At 35.1% G+C, this 27,827-nt stretch overlaps 2 protein-coding genes across 2 annotated transcripts; both read right to left on the bottom strand.

The window, feature by feature from the left end:
• LOC136041968 (UDP-N-acetylglucosamine--peptide N-acetylglucosaminyltransferase 110 kDa subunit-like) lies at positions 1-23,240 on the bottom strand. The gene is made up of 4 exons (XM_065726787.1): positions 22,304-23,240; positions 16,897-17,094; positions 14,611-14,838; positions 1-1,256 (listed from the first exon to the last, which is right to left on the bottom strand). Exons 1-4 carry the CDS (start codon positions 22,343-22,345, stop codon positions 1,128-1,130), a joined length of 597 nt encoding a protein of 198 aa, XP_065582859.1. The 5' UTR covers positions 22,346-23,240; the 3' UTR covers positions 1-1,127.
• Positions 23,241-26,338: 3,098 nt separating this feature from the next.
• On the bottom strand, positions 26,339-27,544 carry LOC136041957 (craniofacial development protein 2-like). The gene has a single exon (XM_065726767.1). The coding sequence runs from the start codon at positions 27,542-27,544 to the stop codon at positions 26,339-26,341; it is 1,206 nt and encodes a 401-aa protein (XP_065582839.1).
• Between the last annotated feature and the right edge of the window lie 283 nt (positions 27,545-27,827).

Below are 27,827 nucleotides of genomic sequence, written 5' to 3'. Positions count from 1 at the left end.
GGATTTGACAAAACCATACAAATGGTTGTGACAAGACTAGATCTGTCAAATCCATTTGTGTAGTTTTGTCACATCCATTTGTATAGTTTTATCATAGCCCTATCATATCCATTTGTATAGTTTTATCATATCTATTTGTATAGTAACATCCATTTATGGTCTTTTCACATCCATTTTTATAGTTTTTTGTATCCATTTGTATAGTTTCGTCACATCCATTTCAACTTTTTTTCTCAACCATTTGTATAGTCCATTTGCACCAGACATAGTCTCGATATAAGCATCTTAACTCAAGCTATAATCATCAGATGGACAGTACCGGAAGGCCGGGCGATAATACACGCGCTGCTCTTGGGATACAACCGTCTATTGATAATTTCTTATTGATCCACAAGTCAGGTTTCGCGTTTCTTTGGTGATTCCTCGACACGCCTTCGTTGACGTAATATGGATATTCTTCAGTGACCAGATAAACGAGAGGGCAAATAGACCAATTTACCCACTTTTTTCTTCAGAAAATACTACTATCAAAATTTTTAGATAGCCATAGTTAAAAATTTTATTTTTTGGATTTTAGCTTGTGAGCATCTCAAGAGGAAATATTAAAATAATTTTTTAACTCTTAGTTTCATTCAATTTTAAAGGATATTTTTCTTATATTATCTTCTCGTAGGATAGGCGTCTGTAGTGGTATCGTGTTGACCACAGTGTAAAAATATATTAATTCCATAAACAACAAAAGACTGGTATTTTCAAAAGTATTTGTATGTATTTTAACGACGGATCATAACAATTCAAAAAAGCTAATAAAGAAAATCAAATGTTTTTAGCTTACCAAATTTCTTCTCTGATAAGTAAGCATAAAAAAAGTCTTTTTAAGACGTGAAAATGTAGAAATTTTCAGTAAATTTAAATCTGAATTGCTAACAGAAAAGTGCTAAAATATTTAGGATGCCTGAAGCTACTATAAAAACTGCAAAATGTTTCTAACTTTTCATATGCAATTATAATATTTTAAGGATAACCAGAAAAATACCTGCAAATTTTATTAAAAGTTTCAAAACAAATGACAAATGGATCATTTGCAAAATATTACAAGAACAAATTATAATGTTCACAAAAGAAACTTATAAAAATGTTATTAAATGTTTAGTCATTGGGATTCCAGTTTCCTGTGCTGGAGTTGCAGTCTGGCCACTTGGACTTCCAAAGTCTCTAGCAATTGGGTTTCCTGTCTCCTGCACTGGCATTGCAACCTGGAAACTCATTAAAAAGTATAGAGAATCGGAAATGGGTAAATGGTTAAGAGAAGAAGATGATAAGCATGACAACTCTTACTCAAAGAAGATGAGTCATCCAAAAGAAGCGAATAAGGCAGATTTTACAATCTTTTCAATCTTCTATAAGATTATAACAATCTTTGGATCTTCTATAAAAAAAAAACTACAAGAAACATGGAACAAGAACTTAAAATCAAAAAGAAAATACTTGACTGGCCGAAAATTGAAAAGACGGTTACAAAGACTGATGGAAAGAAAAACAAAATAGATAATACTAAAGAAAAAGAAAACAGTACAGAGAAAGAATATGTTTCAGAAAAGGAAGGGAAAATACAGAAAAAGCACACAGAAAAGGAGAACAACCCAGAAAAAGAAAATACTCCAGACAACGAAAATGTTGTAAAAAAGAAAATAAATCTGAGAAGAAAAATTTTGCAGAGAAAGAAAATGAAAGAAACAACATTATCAAAGAAAAAACTAAAAGAAGAAGTCTGCTAAATTGCATCAAAGAAAACTTAGTTTATTGGTACGAAAAAGAAGTGCTTGCCAGATCACTGGCTAGAATAAAAAAAAATCATGGAAAAAGGCATCAAAGAAACCCGAATACAAAAATAGTCTCCATGACATCCACCTTGCGGAAATTGAAGAAGAAAGGGGCATTCAAGCAGTATTGGATGTCATTGGATGCAATATCAAAATACATAAAAGTTGTATAAACAGTCTTATCAAAAAGGCTGTAGAGAAAGACAAATACATATTTCACGATTTCAAAATGGACATTTTACAGTGTTTTCTCAAAAGTTTCCACCAAGAGAAAAAGCTTTTTTGCTATGACTCTTATCTTTCTCACCTAAACCAAAGTTTCAATGCGAAAAAAATACTTTATGATTCTGAAGTGACTTGTTTAGCTGGTGAAATGAATATTTCTTTTACACGCCTACAGCTAAAAGAATTCAAAAATGATTTTTTAGGTACTTATTTTAAAGAACCTCTCGTAAATCTAGAGACTATAATGAAAAATATACTGAATGAATTTGAAAATCCATCAGTTTCTAGAAGAATAATTTTGAATTACTATTGCTCTTATTACTATCCTCTTTGCAAAGCTCAATGTTTTAAGAGAAATAACCATAAAGATAGACACAATTGTTTTCATATAACGGGTGGAGTAGTAGGTCACTACTATTTAAGGAGTAATATTCCAGGATTAAAAAGATTCCATTCAAAAACTATTATAACTCGAATTCGGTCTGCGAAATTCCTTCCATTTACTACCAAAATTTTATCAAATTACACCTGCGCTTCGGCTCCTAAGGAAAGTAAATTTGTTTTCGATAGTAAAAAGTATAAATTCAAAGACTTTTCTATAGTATTCAAAAACTGGGCCACTCCTTCTAAAAGCAGATCTGGTTATTACAAATATCAGGTCAACAAATACCATTTTGAACTTGCCAACAAATTCAACCTTCATCCGTACCGTTTTGAACCAGGAGAAGAAAAATAAGAAATAGTACTTTCTCATATGACAACAAAAGCCTTTAAACAAATAAACAATATTTTGAGAGCTAAGAAGAGAAAGAAAAAACTTAAATTGCAGACAAAAGGATGAATTGAAGAAAAACGGATGAGACAAAACCATTCAAATGGATGTGGCAAAACTATTCAAATGGATATGACAAAACTTTACAAACGAATATGATAAGACTATCCAAATAGATGTGACAGGACTATACAAAAGAATGTGAAAAAAATATACAAATTGATGTCATAAAACTATGCAAATGGTTATAAGACTTTACACACGGATGTGATAAAACAACACAAATAAATGTGACAAAACTATAAAAATTGATTCGACGAAACTATAAAAATACATGTGACTAAACTAAAAAATAGATATTACAAACTTTTACAAATGGATGAGTCAAAACTGTACAGATGGATGAGAAAAAAAATATACAAATGGATGTGACAAAGCTATTCAAATGGAAGTGACATGGCTATTAATGGATATGACAAAGCAATACAAATGGATGTGACAAAACTATACAAATTGATGTGACAAAACTAAACGGCATATCATCCAAATGGGTGGCAAAACTATACAAATGGACATGACAAATTTTACAAATGGATTTGATGCAACTATACAAATAGAAGTGACAAAACTATACAAATGGATTTGACGAAAACTATACAAATGGAAATGACAAAGCAATACAAATAGATGTGACAAAACTATGCAAATAGATTTGACGAGACTTTACAAATGCATTATACAAGACTATACAAATGGTTTTGACAAGCCATCACAAATGGATATGAGAAATCTATACAAATGGAAGCGACAAGGCTAAACAAATGGATGTGAAAAAAGTATTCAAATGAATTAACAAAACCATACAAATGAATATGACAAAATTTACTATTGGATGTGACATAACTTTACAAATAGATGTGAGAAAACTATACAAATGGATTTGACTAAACCATACAAATGATTGCGATAAGACTATCCGGATAGATTTGACGAGACTATACAAACGGATGTGACAAGTCTATACAAATGGATGGGAAAAAACTATACAAATGGAAGACTATATGATTGAAATATACAAATTGATGTGACAAACTGTACAAATGGATGTGACAAAACTATACAAATGGACGTAACCAAACTATACAAATGGATGTGACCATACAAATGAATGTGACAAAACCACAAAAAAGGATGAGACTAAACCGCACAAATGGATGTGGCAAAACTAAACAAATGGATGAGATAAGACTATACAAAACATACTAATGGATGTGACAAAACTATACAGCTGGATGTGACAAAACTAAACAAATGGATGTGGCATAACTGTACAAATGGATGTGACAAGACTATCCAAATAGATTTGATATGGCTATAAAAATGGATGTGAAAAAACTATACAAATTGATTTTACATAACTATAAAAATGGATTTTACAAAGCTATACAAATGGATGTGACTAAACTATAAAAATAGATATGAAAAAAACATACAATTGGATGTGGGAAAACTGTACGAATAGAAGTGATAAAACTATTCAAATGGATGTGACAAGGCTATTAATGGATATGAAAAATCTATACCAATGGATTTGACAAAACTATTCAAATGGATGTGACAAAATTAAACGACACGTCATCCAAATGGCTGGCAAAACTATACAAATGGACTTGACAAGACTAAAAATGGATGTGACTAAACTATACAAATGAATGTGCCAAAAACTATGAATGGTTGCAACTATACAAATGGATATGATAAGACTATGATAAAACTATACAAATGGATGTGACCAACCTTTACAAATGGAGGTAAAAAAAAACTATACAAATGGATGCAAAAAAAATTATATAAATGGATGTGACCAAATTTTACAAATGGATTTGACAAAACTATACAAATGGATGTGAATACGCTACAAATGGGTGTAACTAGACTCTAAAAATGGTTATGATAAGAATATACAAAGGGGTGATAAAACTATAAAAATGGAAGTGACAAAGCTATACAAATGGATTTGACACAACTATACAAATCAGATGAACAAATGGATATGATAAGACTATGAATACACTATACGAATTCATGTGACTAAACTATAGAACGGATGTGACGACGCTACAAATGGATATGACTAGACTTTAAAAATGGTTATGATAAGAATATACAAAGCGATTTGACAAAACTATGCAATGGTAGTGACAAAACTATACAAATAGATATGACAAAGCTATACAAAAATAGATGTGACAAAACTATACAAATGGATGTGAGAGAACTCCGATAAAACTATGCAAATTGATTTGAAAAAACTACACAAATCAGTTGAACAAATGGATATGATTAGAGTATGACAACGCTATACAAATTCATGTGACAAAACTATACAAATGGATGTGACAAAATTATACAAATGGATTTGACAAAACTAAACAAATTGCAATGACAAAACAATACCAATGGATGTGACAAAACTATACAAATGGATTGACAAGACTTTATAAATGCATCTTACAACACTATACAAATGGATAAGACAAGCAAATACAAATGAATGTAACAAATTTATACAAATGAATCTCACAAAACTATTCAAATGGATTTGACAAAACCATACAAATTTATATGACAAAACTATGCACTTGGATGTGACAAAACTATACAAATGAATTTGACTAAACCATATCAATTAATTTGATTAGACTGTCCAAATAGATTTGACGAGACTTTACAAATGGATGTGACAAAAATACAAAAAATGGATTTGACAAGACTGTACAAATGGATTTGGCAAAACTATACAAACGGATACGAAATATTTATACAAATGGATGTGAAAAGACTAAACATGTATTTGACTAAACAAATGGAAATAATAAGACTATGATTAAACTATAAAAATTGATGTGACAAAACTATTCAAATGGATATGACAAAACTATACAAAGGGATGTAACCAAACTATACAAATACATGTAAATATACAAATGGATTTGACAAAACTACACAAATGGAAATGACAAAATTATTAAAATGGACTTGAAAAGACCTGTGTTGGGGCACCCAATTTGACCTTAGGTTGGCAATACGGGACCCAGAGATTGAATCACGCCTCTGGAATGCACTGCAGGGCCTATGCAGGGCCGACTCCTGACGCAGGGACCAAATAGTGAAGAAGCTTCGTTAATTCATAAATAATAATAAATAATGGCTTTGACTAAACTCTAAAAATGGTTGTGATAAGACTATACAAATGAATGTGACTAAACAAATGGATATGATAAGACTAAAATTTGTATAGTGACAATACTATATACAAATGGATATGACAAAGCTACACAAATAGATATGACAAAACTATACAAATGGATGTGAGAAGACTATGATAAAACTCTACAGATTGATCTGACAAAACTATACAAATCAGTTTAACAAATGGCTATGATAAGACTGTGATAACGCTATACCAATTCATAAGACAAAACTATACAAATGAATATGACGACGCTACAAATGGGTGTGACTAGACTCTAAAAATGGTTATGATAAGAATATACAAAGGGATGTGACAAAACTATACAAATGGATGTGAGAAAACTCTGATAAAACTATGCAAATTGATTTGACAAAACTATACAAATCAGTTGAAAAAATGGATATGATTAGACTATGACAACACTATACAAATTCTTGTGACAAAACTATACAAATGGATGTGACAAAATTATACAAATGGATTTGACAAAACTAAACAAATTGCAATGACAAAACAATACAAATGGATGTGACAAAACTATACAAATAGATTGACAAGACTTTATAAATGCATGTTACAACACTATACAAATGGATAAGACAAGCAAATACAAATGAATGTAACAAATTTATACAAATGAATCTGACAAAACTATTCAAATGGATTTGACAAAACCATACAAATTTATATGACAAAACTATGCACTTGGATGTGACAAAACTATACAAATGAATTTGACTAAACCATATCAATTAATTTGATTAGACTGTTCAAATAGATTTGACGAGACTATATAAATGGATGTGACAAAAATACACAAATGGATTTGACAAGACTGTACAAATGGATTTGACAAAACTATACAAACGGATACGAAATATCTATACAAATGGATGTGAAAAGACTAAACATGTATTTGACTAAACAAATGGATATAATAAGACTATGATTAAACTATACAAATTGATGTGACAAAACTATTCAAATGGATACGACAAAACTATACAAAAGGATGTAACCAAACTATACAAATGCATGTAAATATACAAATGGATTTGACAAAACTACACAAATGTAAACGACAAAATTATTAAAATGGACTTGAAAAGACCTGTGTTGGCGCACCCAATTTGACCTTAGCTTGGCAATACGGGACCCAGAGATTGAATCACGCCTCTGGAATGCACTGCAGGGCCTATGCAGGGCCGACTCCTGACGCAGGGATCAAATAGTGAAGAAGCTTCGTTAATTCATAAATAATAATAAATAATGGCTTTGACTAAACTCTAAAAATGGTTGTGATAAGACTATACAAATGAATGTGACTAAACAAATGGATATGATAAGACTATAATTTGTATAGTGACAATACTATATACAAATGGATATGACAAAGCTACACAAATAGATATGACAAAACTATACAAATGGATGTGAGAAGACTATGATAAAACTCTACAGATTGATCTGACAAAACTATACAAATCAGTTTAACAAATGGCTATGATAAGACTGTGATAACACTATACCAATTTATAAGACAAAACTATACAAATGGATATGACGACGCTACAAATGGGTGTGACTAGACTCTAAAAATGGTTATGATAAGAATATACAAAGGGATGTGACAAAGCTATACAAATGGAAGTAACAAAACTATACAAATGGATATGACAAAGCTATACAAATAGATGTGACAAAACTATACAAATAGATGTGAGAAAACTGATGAAACTATACAAATGGATTTGACAAGACTTTACAAAAGCATGTTACAACACTATACAAATGGATATGACAAGCCAATACAAATGAATATAACATCTATACAAATGGATGTGAAATGACTAAAAATAGATTTGACTAAAAAAATGGATATAATAAGAATATGAATAAACGATACAAATTGATGTGACAAAACTATATAAATGGATATGACAAAACTATAAAAATGGATGTAACCAAAGTAGACAAATGGATGTAACCAAACTAGATGAATGGATGTAACTATACAAAGGGATGTGACAAAACTACATGAATGGAAATGACTAAACTATTCAAATGGACTTGACAAGACCTGTGATGGTGCAGTGGATTGGACCTTAGCTTGATAATACGGGACCCAGAGATCGAATCACGCAGCAGGAATGCACTGCACGGCCTATGCAGGGCCAACTGCCGACGCAGGGACCGAATAGTGAAGAAGCGTTGTTAATTCTTAAATAATAATAAATAATGGCGTTGACTAAACTCTAAAAATGGTTGTTATAAGACTATACAAATGCAGGATTTCAAAATGGACATTTTACAGTGGTTTCTCAAAAGTTTCCACCGAGAGAAAAAGCTTTTTTGCTATGACTCCTATCTTTCTCACCGTTCAATGCGAATGAAATACCTTATGATTCTGAACTGGCTTGATCAAATAAAGAAATAAAAATTTCTTTTCCCAAAGGGATGTGACAAAACTATGCAAATGGAAGTGACAAAAATATACAAATGGATATGACAAAGCTACCCAAATAGATGTGACAAAACTAAGCAAATGGATGTGAGAAAACTCTGATAAAACTATACAAATTGATTTGACAAAACTATACAAATCAGTTGAACAAATGGATATGATAAGACTATGAATTCACTATACAAATTCATGTGACAAAACTATACAAATGGATGCGACAAAACTATAAAAATGGATTTGACAAAACTCAACAAACTAAAATGACAAAAAGATACAATTGGATAGGACAAAACTATTCAAATGGATTTGACAAAACCATACAAATGAATATGACAAAACTGTGCACTTAGATGTGACAAAACTATACAAATGAATTTGACTAAACCATATCAATTAATTTGATAAGACTATCCAAATAGATTTGACGAGACTATACAAATGGATTTGACAAGACTACACAAATGGATGTGACAAGACTGTACAAAGGGATTTGACATAACTATACAAATGGATACGAAACAACTACACAAATGGATGTGAAAAGAATAAAAATGGATTTGACTAAATAAATGGATATGATAAGACTATGATTAAGCTATACAAATTGATGTGACAAAACTATACAAATGGATATGACAAAACTATACAAATAGATGTAACCAAACTATAGAAATCGATGCAAATATACAAATGGATGTGACAAAACTACACAAATGGAAATGACAAAACTATTAAATTTGACTTGACAAGACCTGTGTTGGCGCAGTGGATTTGACATTAGCTTGGTAATATGGGACCCAGAGATCGAATCGCGCAGAAGGAAAGCACTGTAGGGCCTATGCAGGGCCGACTACCGACACAGGGACCAAATAGTGAAAAAGCCTCGTTAATCCTTAGATAATAATAAATAATGGCTTTGACAATATTCTGAAAATGGTTCTGATAAGACTATACAAATGAATGTGACTAAACAAATGGATATGATAAGACTATGATTTTTTTAGTGACTATACTATATACAAATGGATATGACAAAACTATACAAATGGATATGAGAAGACTATGATGAAACTCTACAAATTGATCTGACAAACTATAAGAATCAGTTTAACAAATGGATATGATAAGACTGTGAAAACACTGCACAAATTCATGTGACAAAACTCTACAAATGGATGTGACAAAACTATACAAATGGATATAAAAAGCTATACAAATAGATGTGACAAAACTATACAAATGGATGTGAGAAAACTCTGATAAAACTTTACAAATTGATTTGACAAAACTATACAAATCAATTGAACACATGGATATGATAAGACTATAACAACACTATATAAATTCATGTGACAAAACTATACAAATGGATGGGGCAACATTATACAAATGGACGCGACAAAACTGTACAAATGGATTTGACAAAACTAAAAAAATTAAACTGACCAAACAATACAAATGAATTTGACAAGACTTTACAAATCCAAGTTACAAAACTACGCAAATGGATATGACAAGCCAATACAAATGAATGTAACAAATTTATACAAATGGATGTGATAATGGCTTTGAGTAAACTCTAAAAATGGTTGTGATTAGACTATACAAATGCACGATTTAAAAATGTACATTTTACAGTGTTTTCTCAAAAGTTTCCACCAAGAGAAAAAGCTTTTTTGCTATGACTCTTTCTCACCTAAAGGAAAGTTTCAATTCGAAAGAAATACCTTATAATTCTGAAATGACTTGTTCAGCTGAAGAAATAAAAATTTCTTTTACACGACTACAGCTAAAAGAATTCGAAAATGATTTTTTAGGTACTAATTTTAAAGAGCCTCTTGTAAATCAAGAGACTATAATGAAAAATATACTGAATGAATTTGAAAATCAATCAGCATCAAGAAACACAATGTTGAATTACTGTTGTTCTTATTACTGTCCTCTTTGCAAAGCTCAATGTTTCAAGAAAAATAACCATAAAGATAGGCACGATTGTTTTCATATAACGGGTGGAGTAGTAGGTCACTACCATTTAAGGAGTAATATACCAGGATTAGAAAGATTCTATTCAAAAACTATTATAGCTCGAATTCGGTCTGCAAAATTCTTTCCATTTACTACAAAATATTTTATCAAATTACACCTGCGCTTCGGCTTTTAAGGAACGTAAATTTGTTTTCGATAGTAAAAAGTATAAATTCAAAGACTATTCTATAGTATTCATCGTCAACAAATACCATTTTGAACTTGCCAACAAATTCAACTTTTATCCATATCATTTTGAATCGGGAGAGGAAAAATAGGAAGTACTACTTTCTCAAGTAAAAGCAAAAGCCATTGAACAAATAAAAAACATTTTGAGAGAAGAAAATACAGAAAAGAAGAGAAAGAAAAAACTTAAATTGCAGACAAAAAGGATGAATCGAATACAAACGGATGTGACAAAACCATACAAATGGATGTGGCAAAACTATATTAATGGATGTGACAAGACTATACAAATGAATTTGAAAAACCTATATAAATTGATGAGATAAAACTATACAAAAGAATGTGAAAAAACTGTACAAATTGATGTGACAAAACTATACAAATGGATATGATAAGACTTTACAAACGGATGTGATAAAACAACACAAATAAATGTGACACAACTATAAAAATGGATTCGACAAAACTATACAAATACATGTGATTAAACTATAAAATTGATATGACAAAACCATACAAATGGTTGTGATAAAACTGTACAGATGGATGTGACAAAACTATACAAATGGATGTGACAAAGCTATTCAAATGGATGTGACAAGGCTATTAATGGATATGATAAAGCAATACAAATGGATGTGACAAAACTATGGAAATGGATTTGACGAGACTATACAAATGCATATTACAAGATTATACAAATGGATGTGACAAGTCATCACAAATGGATGTGAAAAATCTATACAAATGGATGCGACAAAGCTAAACAAATGGATGTGACAACACTATTCAAATGGATTTGACAAAACCATACAAATGAATATGACAAAATTTACTATTGGATGTGACAAAACTGTATAAATGGATGTGAGAAAACTATCAAATGAATGTTATAAGACTATCCAGATAGATTTGACGAGACTATACAAACGGATGTGACAAGTCAATACAAATGGATGGGATAAAACTATAAAAATGGATACGAAAAAACTATACAAATGGATGTGAAAAGACTAAAAATGGACGAGACTAAACAAATGTATTTGATAAGACATTGATATGGTTAAACTATACAAATTGATGTGACAAAACTGTACAAATCGATGTGTCAAAACTATACAAATGGACGTAACCAAACTATACAAATGGATGTGACCATACAAATGGATGCGACAAAACTACACAAATTAATGTGACAAAACCATACAAATGGATGTGGTAAAACTAAACAAATGGATGAGATTAGACTATAAAGAACATACAAATGAATGTGACAAAACTATACAACTGTATGTGCCAAACAAATAAATGTAGCATAACTGTACAAATGGATGTGACAAGACTATCCAAATAGATTTGACTAGGCTATACAAATGGATGTGAAAAAAACCATAAAAATTGATGGGACACAACTATAAAAATGGATTTTACAAAACTATACAGATGGATGTGACTAAATTATAAAAGTACAAATGACAAAACCATACAAATGGACGTGATAAAACTGTACAAATGGTAGTGATAAAACTATTCTAATGGATATGACAAGGCTATTAATGGAATGAAAAAGCTATACCAATGGATGTGACAAAACTATACAAATGGATGTGACAAAACTAAACGACACATCATCCAAATGGCTGGCAAAACTATACAAATGGACTTGACAAGACTAAAAATGGATGTGACTAAATTCTAAAAATTAATGTGCCAAAAACTATAAATGGATGCAACTATACAAATGGATATGATAATACTATGATAAAACTATACAAATGGATGTGACAAACCTATACAAATGGAGGCAACAAAACTATAAAAATGGATTGAAAAATACTATATAAATGGATGTGACCAAATTATACAAATGGATTTGACAAAACTATACGAATGGATGGGACGACGCTACAAATGGATGTAACTAGACTCTAAAAATGGTTATGATAAGAATATACAAAGGGATGTGACAAAACTATACAAATGGAAGTGACAAAACTATACAAATGGATATGACAAAGCTATACAAATAGCTATGACAAAACTGTACAAATGGATATGAGAAAACTCTGATAAGACTATACAAATGGATTTGACAAAACTATACAAATCAGTTGAAGTATAAAAATGGATGCAAAATACTATATAAATGGATGTGACCGAATTATACAAATGGATTTGACAAAACCATATATATGGATGTGACAACGCTACAAATGGATGTGACTAGACTCTAACAATGGTAATGATAAGAATAAACAACGGGATGTGACAAAACTATACAAATGGATGCCACAAAGCTATAGAAATAGACGTGAAAAAACAATACAAATGGATGTAACAAAACTATACAAATGGATGTGAGAAAACTCTGATAAGACTATACAAATGAATTTGACAAAACTATACAAATCAGTTGAAGTATTAAAATGGATGCAAAATACTATATAAATGGATGTGGGCGAATTATACAAATGGATTTGACAAAACTATATATATGGATATGACGACGCTACAAATGGATGTAACTAGACTCTAAAAATGGTTATGATAAGAATATACAAAGGGATGTGATAAAACTATACAAATGGAAGTAACAAAACTATACAAATGGATTTGACAAAACTATACAAATCAGTTGAACAAATGGATATGATAAGACTATGACAACACTATACAAATTCATGTGACAAAACTATTCAAATGGATGTGACGACGCTGCAAATGGATGTGACTAGACTCTAAAAATGGCTATGATAAGAATATACAAACGGATGTGAAAAAACTATATAAATGGAAATGAATAATGAATGGATGTGACTAAACAAATGGATATGATAAGACTTTGATAAAACTATACAAATTATTGATATGACAAACTATACAAATTGATGTAACCAAACTATAAAAATGGATGTAACTAAACTAAACAAATAAACTTGACGAGACCTGTGTTGGCACAGTGGATTTGACCTTAGCTCGATATTACGGGACCCAACTTTTGTAAAGTTGGTTTATTTGATTGAAGACGTCCATCACATCTGTTAAAGTTGCGTTTTGTTTCATAGCGATTTTAAATCATTCCCGAACGAAGTATGCCTTTATTTTTATTAAGGAGCACATTATTTCAGTTGGATTAAAATGAAGTTGTACGAAAGTTTCCTAGTTTTGCCGCGTAGTGCTGCATTGTCAGCGGTGCAACTAGTCTCTGATTCAAAGCCATATAAAAGTACAAACGCTCCCTCCTTCGACAGTTTCTTTCACTCTTTGGTCAAGACTTCTGTCCTGACCAAAGTATAATACATGGTTTGCCATAAGAAAACTTTAAAACTCAAAAGTAACGCTAGATGACAGATAACTTTTTTAGAATTTGAATTCTTCTTTACCCTCAAAAAAAATCATTACATAAGCACAAAAAAAATCGTTATTGCACTTTAGAAATATCCCAAGTTACACGTATTGTCTTTATACATAATAAACATAAAAAAAAAAAATGTAGGATATAAAAAAAAAGAAAATGTAATTTCTTAGGGTTTACATACCTCACTTTAACCATGTTAAGTCTTTATAATACCTAAATTTTTACGGAGAGCGTTGTCAAATTGAACTAACTAGGTTTGATCATTTGTTTTCATGTTTGGAAAAAGGCAACGTTGACGAATTTGGAAATACCCTAAACATTTTACAGTTTCGTAATAATCAAAAGATAAAATCACAAAGAATAGGGGTCTTCAGATATATATATCGACCTAAGAAAAATTGGGGAGAATACTTTAAATTGGATTTCAACTAGTTTCATTGGATTTGCGAAAAAGTATATTGAATTAAAATTTAGAAGTCAGGTATGAGCGACAGCACTTACATTAACCCACATCTTGAGAGTAGCTGGGTCAATTTTGTAAAGTTGGTTGAAATTACAATACACCACAGAAGCATCTGGTAATCCATACTGTTGCCTCGTTGTAACAACTATATTTTGTGGTACTTCTTCCCCTGTTGCAGCACGAGTATGTGCTTGCGGTGTTGCTAATCCATTTTGAACAACCACACCGTTCACCGAAGTCTGAATCTGACCGGCAACAATCATCGTCTTAAAATTAAACAAAGAAAATGTATAAAATAGCAGAATGAACAAAAATTTAAAAGCACTAAACTCTTGTCTAGGGATCATTCCTATTTATGGGAGGAGTAGCAAAGGATGCAAAATAATGAGGGATAAGTCTAAAGAACAAAATGGAAAATTAACTTTATTTTGGATACAATGAAATTTCAGTCCTATTTGCATGTAGTCACACATCCAGTCCTGTTTGCATATATGCCGATAAACCAAAGGCCACATCAAAGGGGGCTGGGGGTTCGAATCCCACCCGAAATGTTTGTCCGACTCGTAAAAACGTAACAAAAATGAATATAAACAAATTTTTGATGCGTTTTTAGGTTTTTGTACCCCCCCCCCACACACACACACACACAAATATATCCTTTTGTAAACCCCATCCCCCCAAAAAAAATCCTGGTTGACGTAATATAAGCCATATCTAAAATAGCCCTAATTGTATATTTTTACAGTTAAATCAACTGATGATGAATCCGAAAGCAATAGTTTGTTTAATCTTATGCACTCGTGTTTGTTTTTTACTGTTTCTTTTCTATGTCGATTTATTCTCTTTTACTTTTTGGGATGTCTGCATTTCTTCTTTTTTCATCCCCAATTAAGACAATCCTCGTTTAGGGCTACATTCTGCAGGACTGCTGCAGGTTCAAGTGGTAAAAAATAGGGACTTAGCGATCTCTTTAGTCAAAAAAAGGGACCTCACTAGGGACCAATCTGACGATTTTTAGGGTATCTATCTTCAATGCTTTTCCGTTCTCCTTTTTTCTATAAAAAAAAAAGAACAACCGGAATTCGTTTGAGATTCAACTTCACACATCATACTTCACACGTCGGGGGTATTTACGTCGGGGGTATTTGCGTGTCTTCTGTCTTGCATTTGATTTGCCTCTTTATGGGTTCTTGTCGAAATTGAGCCCGTTTCAGAATAACTTTCTGCATACATATCTGTATGTGGCAAGGGATTGTAATTGCATACGGGACTTAGTCTTTTGTCTTTGTCTGCTTTGTTGTTTTCTGGATGTTCTTGCGTTTTGTTTTCGGTCACATAACTCTGTTTAACACTAACTTTATTCTTAGGTTCTATATCTTCAATACTTTCCGTTTTTCTAAGAAAAGAGCAATCGGAATTCGCTTGAGATTGAGCTTCACACATCATCCTCTATACAACAGTTTAAACTGTTTCTACCAAAATGGAATTCGCTTGAGATTTAACTTCACACATCATCCTTTACACAACAGTTTAAACTGTTTCTAACAAATTGGATGAATAGAACGTTCATAGTGAAAATTGATTTTTATCTTCTGCAGACAGAAATTTAGAACCAAGTTTTGAAACGTTAAAATTCCTAAAGACTGGATGGTTTTGCATAATACAGTCGGAAGTTAAGTAACGGAATTGTCTGAAGCGACGCTGCCAATTGAGAATCCTCACGGCCTTATTTAGATCGTGATAAATACCAGTGAAAATACAAAATGCGGGTTCCAAAGATACTAACTACAAAATACTAAAGGTAAATACTGATAGAATTATAATAATAACTATAGGACATAACTAGAATAAGAATAGTAAAAAGAAGTAATATCTACTGTAAATTTTTGGCGTTGATTTACATGATAACTCATAATACAAAATACTACCAGTCAAACTCATTGTTTTAAACAAAGCCACAGGGGGAAATAGCCCAGAACCTCAGGGAAAGACGGATAAGGCAGGGCTTTTTTGGAGGGTGATGCTGAATGAAATTACATTCAAGTATATATATTTAGTGGCACATTTAAAGAAAGAAAGAAAAGGGTTAGGATTTAAATAATGACTTGAAAACCCAATTTAGAGGTGAACTGGGGAAAATTCTATTGAGCACCCCGCAACATGAAGAAATGTTTATCACTATTAATGTGTTTTCCTCAATATTTCAGAGCAGCCACTTCAGACAACCTTAGACACTTCAGACACTCCTCTTATGTGACAAATTCACAATATTAAAAATTAAGAAATATAAAGGTCTTCCTCTCTCAATTCACAGATAAACTTACCTCAATGGGTTGCATTGTTGGAAGCTGAGCAACAGTCAAGGAACCAACCACCGGAGCTTCAAATGTGGTGGTTGTAGATGAACTAATTGTTTCAGTCACCCGACGAACGTCAGTCCTTTCATATAGCGGTGAGAGATCTGTGCCATTGATAACAGCAACATTATCAGCTATGGCTGGCAAATTTGACGATAATTTCTCCTATATTTAATGGATGAGAAAAATTTTTGGAAGAGTTTTTAAACTTCTACGGAGAAAATCTCAGTAAATTCGTATAATAGCAAAAAAAAGTTCCTTTCGTGACCTCTATACCAGAGTCAATGGACTAGCGGTGACTTGGGAAAGCACGAAGTGCCTGCCATGTATGCACTTCATTTTGTATCGTTTTTCTCAGCCATTTCGTATGCTAGAGGTGGTTATGAAAAATAGAGAGGGAACTAATTCGATTGAAAACTTAAAAAAGTTCTAGTGCCCTTCTTAAAGATCAAAGTCGTTGAGGGAAAACCAACAAGCTCCCCCCAGTGCCAAATTTCCTCAGAATCTGAATTTTCCCTCAGCAACGGATCATAACTTAAAAACAGCCATTTTCTACAGAATAGACAATAGGTCAAATAAATATGCCCTCTGTACCAAAGTCAATAGGCTAGCGGTGACTTGGGAAAGCACGAAGTGCCTGCCATGTATGCACTTCATTTTGTATCGTTTTCCTCAGCCATTTCGTATGCTAGAGGTGGTCGTGAAAAATAGAGAGGGAACTGATTCGATTAGAAAATTAAAAAAGTTCTAGTGCCCTTCATAAAGATCAAAGTCGTTGAGGGACAACCAACTAACTCCCCGCAGTGCCAAATTTCCTCAGAATCGAACGGATCATAACTTAAAGACAGCCGTTTTCCACAAAATAGACAAAAGGTCAAATAAATATGCCTCTACGGATGACACTACCTTTGAAGCCCCAGAGTCTAGGGCGCTAGGCTTTGAAAGCATTGAGACTAAGCCTTTGAACAAATTCATCAATTCGGATACCATTAATAATATCCAGTTAGTATGAATAGTGATTTTAAAACTAGCCAATATGATAAATAATGAAAGAAGAAATCACCAATGCAATGGCACACCATTGCATGGTGTCTTATCCGTCTTTCATTTTTCTGTTTTATATATCACCACTGTTACAGCTTTAGTTTGTAATTGACACTTTTGCAAAAATTGGTTATTGCACCAGCGTTACCATCGATTTGAAGTAAACTGTACTAGTTTTCCGAGTAAAATTGTGCCGTGAAAGAATAATTTGCACTTATTCGTGAGAGAATAAGAATTTGCCATAACAAGACGAAAATTATCGGCTTTAGTCCCAAGTCCCCATGATTTATCAAATTACTGAAAAACCCAGTCAATTCTTTTAAAATATTGCACCTCAGCACTTTCCAACTTTAAGCATTTTTATGCCCCAAATTCCACACGCAAAGCGGGTCACAACAAAAAGTCTCGCTTTCCTTTTCCCGAGTTTATCTCTATTTGTTTACTACACTTATCGTTACTGCCAAGGTGAAGCCCTAATATGTAAAATTTTCTTTCACTTCCAGACATATAACCTAAAATCTAACCCTATCTCCTGTCATCAGTCTTCCCCTTTTCCTGAACAGTGCTGACACTGATTTCTTCATGCTCAGACTTTTTTTTTCTTAGACAAAGCGGCGTCAATTCACGAAAATTTAGGAGGGCATACTATGTTTAATTAAAACCAAGGGCCAGCAAGGTCAATTTGACGTTTCCTTCAATGAAAATACAAAAAGGGTATTCAAATTGAAATACCAACCTCCCTTCAACATCTAATGGCATAAAACAACCTCACTCTACACCCTCTGCAAATAATGCCACTGCTTACATACTTATTAGTCTTGTCAATCAAATGCTGTAGTTATTATCTTGATTCTGCCCCTAACACTACTTCGTTCCAGACAATAACACACATTTCCCAGATACCTATTCACAAAGTGGAGCCGTTAAGCAAAAGAATCGTGCACTTCTGGGAAAAAGCACCAAAATTGGTGGGAACACAGAATAAAGCACGGGGAATCTAATGGTGGCGGGTGTTCTAAAGCACCTTTACGAGCGTGCGAAATCTTAAGCATCAAAACCTCTGAATACACATTTTAAAATAAGGCGATTCCAATGGTGGACAGATAAAAATAAAGGATCGCTCTGAAGCGCAAGATAGAGCACTAAAAAAGGCACAAAAAAGGAGCAAATGTCCCATGTAATACCAAAACAGGCAAAAACATAGTTTAGAGTACTAGAAGTCCGAAGATGATAAGCAGCAGCGGCAAGTCTGCGCATTAAAAGAAGAAATTTGCACGCTCAAAACCGCAAAAGTGGTAATACAGTACAAAGTAAGGGTAGCCCAATAGCTCAGGTAGAACTTTTGCAATCGCTGAAAAATGCGCTAACAGCGCAAACCTCATCTGCTTGTTACAGAAAGTTCAGGTTTGGTAGATACACGGTTTGAAATACCAAGAGTTGAGTGGTGTTGAAAAGAAATTGAATCTGTTAGCCAGGATCCATTCCTGGCATTTCTTGATGCCCGCTGTGCCAAAATAGAAAAATTTACAAAACATTAGTTTCTTAAAACAAGCGATAATTCGAAATGAAATCGAACATGCAATACGAACCCAAAATTTAAAGCGTCCAGTAGTGCCCACGACGCTTAATGACACGAAGAGAATGAAGGATTTCGAACACACATAGAGACCTACATGGCACTTTTTTGGATACGCACAACCAAAAAAGCCATTTCCGTTTGCTACTTTAGCTAACTTGTCTTGATTGTCATTGTTATTGGAAAATGGAACAAAAAATAAGGCAATAATTATCAAATAATATGGTACTTCGCTGAGATATTATTTCACATACTGAACAACCGAAGTTCTAAGTTAGACTTAAGCCTTAAAAGTGACATCAAAATACATAATAAATAAAAATTCATTACACTTGGCAGGACCCTTGGAAAGAACATAACTCGGTGCACTCAAGTGAGCTCCACTTGCAGTTGCAGCGTCAAGAGTATTGCTTTTTGCAACTGCATCGTATAAGCTAACGACAGGCGACAGCAGCTTGGGGCAGGATTGATCATCGGGGAACCCAAATCTCATTGCTAGTCTTTTCCTATTCGTTATCGTGGCGGTTCTTTTCGGGACTAATGACAAGATGAGAAATGAACCATACCTGGGCTTGAATGTAAGCGTGCCGAACGTGCTTGTTTAGCGTAACCTGGGTTGGCGGAAGTCGGTCCATGGATTATCCTTCTTATGAATAGATACTTCCTCAACTTATTTACCGATTCTTTCCCAAGGGATCTGTCAAACAGTTCGTGATAACGAATTGTAAGTAAGATGCAGCCCGGCTCAATAGTAATCGAAGCTCTAAAAAGCGGTATTTTGATACTAATAGATGCATAAAAAGGATCGGAATTTTACGCTGATTTAAATATATAAGTTTTATCAAGTTTAGTCCTACCAATTAAAAGTTACAAGTCTGAGAAAATTTGTCTTATTTTCGAAAAAATAGGGAAACACTCCCCATAAGTCATAGAATCTTAATGAATATCACATTATCAGATTCAGCGGTTCAGAAAACCCTACTGTAGAGGTTTCAAGCTCCTACCTGCACAAATGTGGAAATTTGTAATTTTTTTTCCAGAAGAAAGATCATGAATGCGTGTTCATTTGGTTTTTTCTTTCAGGGGTGTTCGTATCGACCCAATGGTCCTAGAATTTCGAGAGAGGGCTCATTCGAAAGGAAATTAAAAGCTATAGTGTTCTTTTTAAGTGATAAAAAGAACTGGAGGGCATCTAGGCCCCCTCCCACGCTAATTTTTTTCAGATCAAAATTTTGAGATAACTATTTTGTTCAGCATTGTCGAAATATCTATCAATTATGTCTTTGAGAACGACTTAATCCCCACAGTCCCCGGGGGAAGCGCTGCAGTTTTGCACTTTAAACAAGAATTAAGAGCTCATATGGCACTTGTGACGAGGCCAGAAGAGCCAAGAGCTCATATGGCACGAGCTTTAGCAAAATTCTAAGAATCAACAGATTGATTTAAAAGGAAAATCAGAGGCTTAATGCCGGTCAGGATTTAAAATAAGAGCTCTGAGACACGAGGTCCTTCTAAATATCAAAATTCATTAAGATCCGATCACCCACTCGTAAGTTAAAAATACCTCATTTTTACTCTCCCTTCAGCCCCCCAGATGGTCAAATCGGGGAAAACGACTTTAACAAGTCAATTTGTGCAGGTCCTTGACACGCTTGCAAATTTTCATCGTCCTAGCACGTCCAGAAGCACCAAACTCGCCAAAGCACTGGACCCCCTCCCTAGCTCCCCTAAATAAGAGCTCTGAGAAATGAGTTCCTTCTAAATATCAAGTTTCATTAAGATCCGGTCACCCGTTTTTAAGTTAAAAATACCTCATTTTTTGTAATTTTTGCGAATTAAATAAAGCCCCCCACCCCACCCCAACTCCACCAAAGCGAGAGCGGATCCGTTCCAATTATGTCAATCACGTATCTAGGACTTGTGCTTATTTTTCTCACCAAGTTTCATCCCGATCCCTCCACTCTAGGCGTTTTCCAAGATTTTGGGTTTCCCCCTCCAACTCCCCCAATGTCACCAGATCTGGTCGGAAATTAAAACGAAAGCTCTGAGACACGATATCCTTCCAGATATCAAATATCATTAAGATACCGATCACCTATTCGCAAGTTAAAAATACCTCATTTTTTCTAATTTTTTTCAAATTAACCGTCCCCCACTCCCCTCCAGATGGTCGAACTGGGGAAATGAATATTTCCAATTTAATTAGGTCTGGTCCCTAATACGCCTGCTTAATTTCATCGTCCTAGCTTATCTGGAAGTACCTAAACTAGCAAAACCGGGACAGACAGAGCGATAGAATTTGCGATCGCAATATGTCACTTGATTAATACCAAGTGCCATAAAAAGAGAATCATAGACAACATGGGTGGTTTATTTCACATAGCGAAAAGTATCTAGGAAGAAAAAAAGTTTGCCGTCCAGTGTTGACAACTTGGTGACCGTAAGAACTACTGGGGAAAATTTTACCCTATCATGCGCAAAATCGGACCGAGTCCAATGCAGTGAAACCAGCAACAAAAAGAATTAACGGAAAAAGTCTGATCTCGAATATCATTGGACCCGGTCAGGCGAGTAAACCCAAATGGCCCTAAAGGATTAAGGGAAACTTATCTGATCATAAGTGACATTGAGCCAAGTATAGTGTTTAAGCTCGGTGATTAAAATGATTGACAGGAAACTCCCCTTGTCTTGGCACTGGAACGGGTCCAGTGAAGTGTACTAGGTAACTGAAAGAATTATCAGGAAAAAACTTACCCGATCTTGAATAACAACGCGCTCTTTCATGTGAGGAAACATTTGCTTGTGATCACCACATTTGTTAAATAAGGTACGGTTTCGTGCCAATCCCTCCCATTTTCCATTGTATAAATGCTTAAAATATTAGAGAATAGCTTGTGTCTGTTCTCAATTTTTCCATTGGCCTGGGGGTGATAGGGTGTCGTTACCAATTTATTTATTTGAAGAAAAGGCATTAAATCCTTGGTCACTTTTGATACAAAATTAGGACCATTGTAACTTAATAATGTATTAGGAATACCGAAATTAAGGAATATTTTAGCAAGGGCTTTTGAGGTAGTATAAGCACTTTGGTTTTTCAAAGGTTTAGCCAAAGTGAAACCAGAAAAATGATCGATTACTGAAAGTACGCAGGTGTGTCCTTTGTTAGACGTGGGTAATCCTCCGCTAGTACCATATAAATCAAAAGAAACTATATCAAATGGAAACCTGGCTGTAAGAGTCCTTCCGATTGTTGGATTAGGGTAGATTTGGGGATTCTTTCTTAAATTACATGTTTCACAAGTATTGACATAATTCTTCAACTTTGTTAAGGCAGAAGTGACGAAAAAGTATTGTTTTAATCCATGGAAAGTCTAATCTAATCCCAAGTGACCTCACACATCAGAATAAAAAAATTCAAAAGCGGGTTTTTCTAAAATTTGGGGTTAAACTGGTACAATGGAAGTTTGATTTATGTTATTATTATCGGTCATTATTATACAGAATATTCTTTCATCCAAATCATAATAATAATTATCAATTTCTTTTTTGAAAGATTTCATTTTGTCAGGTAGCTCTTTATTATATAAGAAATATTCTATTAGAGCAGCGGAAGTATTGTCTTTCTTTTGATATGTTTTTATATTATTTGAGGAAAGCGGGCTGTCTTTATATTCTTCCTCGACCGAATTATTGGTTTTTATTCTTAAACTTTTATTCTTTGGAGCATATTTTGCTTTTATTGTGTTTACTTCTTCGCTTTCATCTTCAGCGGGAGTAATATCTGGAAACCTAATAAGATAATCACATGGGGCGTTATGTTTTCCCTTAAGATGTTCAAATTCATAATCCAAATCCTGGATTTTTAGTATCCACCTTTCGAGTACTCCCGTCGGCTTTTTGAAAGTTTGCAAACATTGCAGACTTTTGTGATCCGAACGCAGTTTAAGTTTTCTGCCAACCAAATAGTGTCTGAATTTGTCCAAATGGTGGATAATCGATAATAATTCAAGCTGTGTAGCAGAATAATTACTTTCTCCGGGTGTGAGGGTACGAGAAGCGTACGCTATTACTCTTTCTTCCCCATTTATTATTTGGGATAGAATCGCCCCAATTCCCTTGGTTGAGGCATCCGTTGTAACAACGAATTGTCCTGTTTAGAAATCGGGTAGTGATAGAATAGGTTAAGAGGTTAAAGCCTTTTTTAAATGATCTAATGAATTCTGAGCTATTTTAGACCAAGTAATTTTTTGTGGGTTCCCTCTAGTGAGGTCCGTTAGAGGTTTCACTACCTGTGCGTCATTCCATATAAATTTTCGAAAATAACTCATTAAATCTAAGATTCCTCGTCATTGTTTAATAGTTTGGGGGGGGTATATTTTTTAACGGATTTTATCTTTTCAGGGTCTGGCGAAATTTGTACTTGTGTTAAAACTACTCCTAAAAACTTTAGTTTTATTTGAAAAGGATTTACTTTTTCTGGTCTACATTTTAAATTACCTTCTCTGAATTTCTCAAATACTTTTGCTAGGGTTACTAAATGGTCTTCTGTGTCTTTGTCCATTGCTATGACGTCGTCAACAAAATGAATTATGTTATTTAGACCTCTTAATAAATGAAGCAGGGGTCTACACAATGCACTTGAACTAGTTTTTAGTCGAAACCGTACTTTTAAATATTCAGAAGAGCCACTTTCTGTTGTAGAAAACGCAGTTTTGTAAACATCCTCCCCTGCTATTTTTACTTGATGAAAAATCCCGGAGAGGAATATCTTGATTTTATAGGGGTCTTTTTTTCTACGGCGTTTATTGATAGTTTTCGATGCTGTAGGACAATTGAATCAATTTCTACGGCTCTTTCTTTTTCCTGAACTGCTAGTTCTAGGTTATCAATATTTTTGGCTATTAGTAGGCGATATAATTTTAAGTTTACTTACTTACTTACTTGTACTTGTGGCGGGAATCAGGCGTTTCCACCTCGCCCGGCATCGATGATCTTAGAGACCTTCTTGGAACATGTTGATCGATCTTGTGCCAGCTGCTCTGCAAAGGCGAGCCACTGTGTTGACCATCTGTGACCAAATTTTCTGAAACCCCCTATTGGTTCAAGGTCTGACTTGGCCAGGTTCCACCAGTTCTTCCTCTGTCCTCCTTGGCGTTTCTTCCAGTAGCTAATAGGCTCAACTAGAAGTATTTGGCGAGGCAGGTACTCTGGCGGTTTCCGCAATACATGGCTCAACCATTTCAAATGGCGTTCTTTAATAGTGAGCACAACATCTCTCTGAATATTGCACATTCGACGTATATTCACGTTGGAGATACGGTCACGTAGCTGTACTCTGAGAATTCTTCGTAGACAAGTATGCTCAAACACCTTAAGTGTATTCTCTTGTTGTAGTTTTGCCGACCATGTTTCGCACCCGTAAAGGAGAACGGTGCGGACTTGTGCCATGTAAATTCGAACTTTCGTTTGGACACTGATTTCACGGCGATTCCATAAGGGTTTCCGAAGAGAGGCAAAGACTGTCTGCGCTTTCTGTATTCTCTGTTGGATATCAGCGTCGGAAGATCCGTCAGTACAAAGCTGGGAGCCTAGGTATGTGAAACGGTTGACTTTTTCCAGCTGAACTTGGTTGATAGTTAGTGGGAATGGTCCTGTGTCGTGGTTAATAGCCATGAATTTCGTTTTCTCTGTGCTGACTTTCAAGCCGATCAGATCTGCCCAGGCCACAACGCTGTCAAGCATGTTTTTGGCTTCTACAGGGTCTGACAGGAGGCCAACATCATCCGCATAATCGAGGTCAGTCAGCGAGAGATTATGTCCAACCTGCGCTCCTGGATAAGACGATAGAGCATTTTCAAGCACCCAATCGATGCAATAATTGAACAGAGTCGGATAGAGGACACATCCTTGTTTTACTCCGAACTCAACCAGAAATTCTTCAGTTTCTTCGCCATAGATTCTAACTCGGCTCACTGAAGCGTCATAGTATGCCTTCATCAGTTCAACAAACTTCATCGGCATTCCGTCATTCTCCAGGATCTTCCAAAGTTTCTGGCGAGTGACAGACTCGAAGGCAGCAATGAAGTCCAGGAACATCAAGATCAGGGGTAGGTTGTATCTTTCAAACTGCTGGATAATGAGGCGAAAGGCGAAGATATTATCAGTACACCCTCTACCTCGTCGAAAGCCGGCTTGATTTCCTCGAGTTCTTTCCTCCCTTGCCCCTTTAAAGCGGTTCAAGAGTATGATCCCGAATATTTTGACGGCAATGTCTATGAGACTTATTCCGCGGTAATTTTTGCATTCGGTTTTGTCTCCTTTCATATAGAAAGGGAGGATGACTGATGTCTTCCAGTCTTTTGGAAAAGTGTTGGTCCTCCACACTTCGTCGAGAATGCCATGGAGCTGTTCAGCAGTGACCTCAGGGCATTGTTTGTATAGTTCCGGGGGGAGGCCGTCTTCACCTGGGGCTTTGTGGTTTTTTAGGGTTTTGATCGCTTTTAGTATTTCGGCTCTGGTCGGTGTATCCAGCTCGATATCATAAGGCTCTTTAGAGACGGAAGGTGGGAAGGCATCATGAGTAGATGAAGGGGATGGGTTCAGGAGGAGCTGAAACTGATCCTTCCATCTTGCTGAACGTTCCTTCTGACAACTAATGATTTTTCCTGATCTGTTTTTGATTATTTCTGAGACAGCAGCTTTCTTACCAACGGATTCCTTCAGGATCTGGTAAAGCTTGCGGGTATCATGTAAGCGTGCTGCTTTCTCTAATGACTCGGCAGCATCTTCCTACATTTGGCGGCGGTCCTGCCGAACAGAGCGTTTTACCTGTCTGCGTAACTCCTTCGTTTCTTCTTTAAGGCCTCCCATCTTTTGTCTTCGTTCACCGAATATTGACAGGGTTCTAGCAGTTATCCAGTGTTGTCGTTTGATTTTTGCTCGGCCTAGGATCTCATCGGCAGTCTCTGTCATCACGGTTTTAAAGGTCTCCCATCTCTTATCGGGAGTTAGGTTTCCATCAGAGCTGAGGGCGTCAAACCGGTTAGTTAGTTCCAAATTGAGGGCCTGCCGCACTTCTTTGTCTTGAAGTTTACCGATATCGAAGCCGACCTTTGACTTGTTTTTTCTTCGAATTGCAAGACGTAGCAAAATTTTTGCTGCGACGAGACTGTGGTCAGATCCAGACTGTGAGCCTGTGTCCGCGCCATTGTAAGAGCGAGAGTCCTGCACGGAGCTTCTCCAGCGCTGGCGTACGAGAATGAAGTCAATTTGGGCCTTAGTGACACCGTCATTTGAATGCCAAGTTAAGAGGTGGCTAGGTTTGTGTTGAAATATGGTATTGGTGATAACAAGGTGGTTGATCAAGGCATAGTTTACCAACCTCTGCCCATTCTCGCATCTGTGACCCTGTCCAAATTTTCCCAGGATTTGTCTTGTGGTCTGGTCAGATGGACCAACTCTTGCGTTGAAGTCTCCAGCAACAATCAAGTAATCACGTGCGGCTATAGAAGAAGACAACTGCTGCAGTTCACCGTAGAAATCATCCTTGGTCGTTTCAGTAGCGTCACGGGTGGGGGCATAGGTAGAAATTATGGACACATTTGCAGGGTTTCCTTTTAGTCTGATTCTAGCAAGTCTACAGGAGACTGGTTCCCATTCTAGGAGAGCGTTTCTGGTTCTTTGGTTCATGATGAAACCAACTCCATGGAGTCCTGAATTATCTTCTATTCCGGAATAGAAAAAGTGGAACTGATGTAGTGTTTCTGGAGCCGTTATAACTATAGAGCCAGAACCGGAGATTCTGGTCTCGGATATGCAGAGTATGTCTATGTTGTACTTCTCCATCTCATGGACAAGAAAAGCTTGTGTGGCTTCTTGTTTAGCGGATCTTACATTCCAGCATCCAACATTTATCCTGGATTTTGCCTGTTTAATGACTGTGGTAGGTTTTCCTAGATTTATGGCGTTGAAAAGATTTTTCGACTTCGCCGCCATATTCAAAGTCGCGTCGCCTGCCGGGAACGCCGTAGTATGGTTGGCTAGTTTACTTCTCGACACCAGCGCCAATACGGGGGCCGCGTCGCTTGCCGGGGACGCCGTAGTTGTTACAACTTTTCTTCTAGGTCTCAGATCCATCAATGTTTCTTGGGAATAGAGTTGACCGCAAGGTCTTCAGTCTTGCGGGTCACCCGGAGCGCGTTGGCCACCAAATCGCTCGGCGTGGAGCTCAGTGGTGTTTACACCCTTCCACCGCTTTGAGGTGCGCTGCCGGATTTCC

The sequence above is a fragment of the Artemia franciscana genome, unplaced genomic scaffold (genome assembly GCF_032884065.1).
Source record: "Artemia franciscana unplaced genomic scaffold, ASM3288406v1 PGA_scaffold_52, whole genome shotgun sequence".
In the NCBI taxonomy this organism is placed as follows: Eukaryota; Metazoa; Arthropoda; class Branchiopoda; order Anostraca; family Artemiidae; genus Artemia; species Artemia franciscana.
The sequence above is the reverse complement of the archived record's forward strand: the minus strand, read 5'-3'. Positions and strand labels throughout refer to the sequence as shown.

What these genes read in the sequence shown, in the direction of transcription:
- LOC136041957 (XM_065726767.1), bottom strand. Translation starts at nt 27,544, where the DNA reads ATGGCGGCGAAGTCGAAAAATCTTTTCAACGCCATAAATCTAGGAAAA.
- LOC136041968 (XM_065726787.1), bottom strand. Translation starts at nt 22,345, where the DNA reads ATGTTTCCTCACATGAAAGAGCGCGTTGTTATTCAAGATCGG. An exon ending in GCGTTGTTATTCAAGATCGG is followed by an intron (nt 17,095 to 22,303) that starts GTAAGTTTTTTC and finishes CATTAAATATAG; the next exon opens with GAGAAATTATCGTCAAATTT. An exon ending in CAACAATGCAACCCATTGAG is followed by an intron (nt 14,839 to 16,896) that starts GTAAGTTTATCT and finishes TTTAATTTTAAG; the next exon opens with ACGATGATTGTTGCCGGTCA.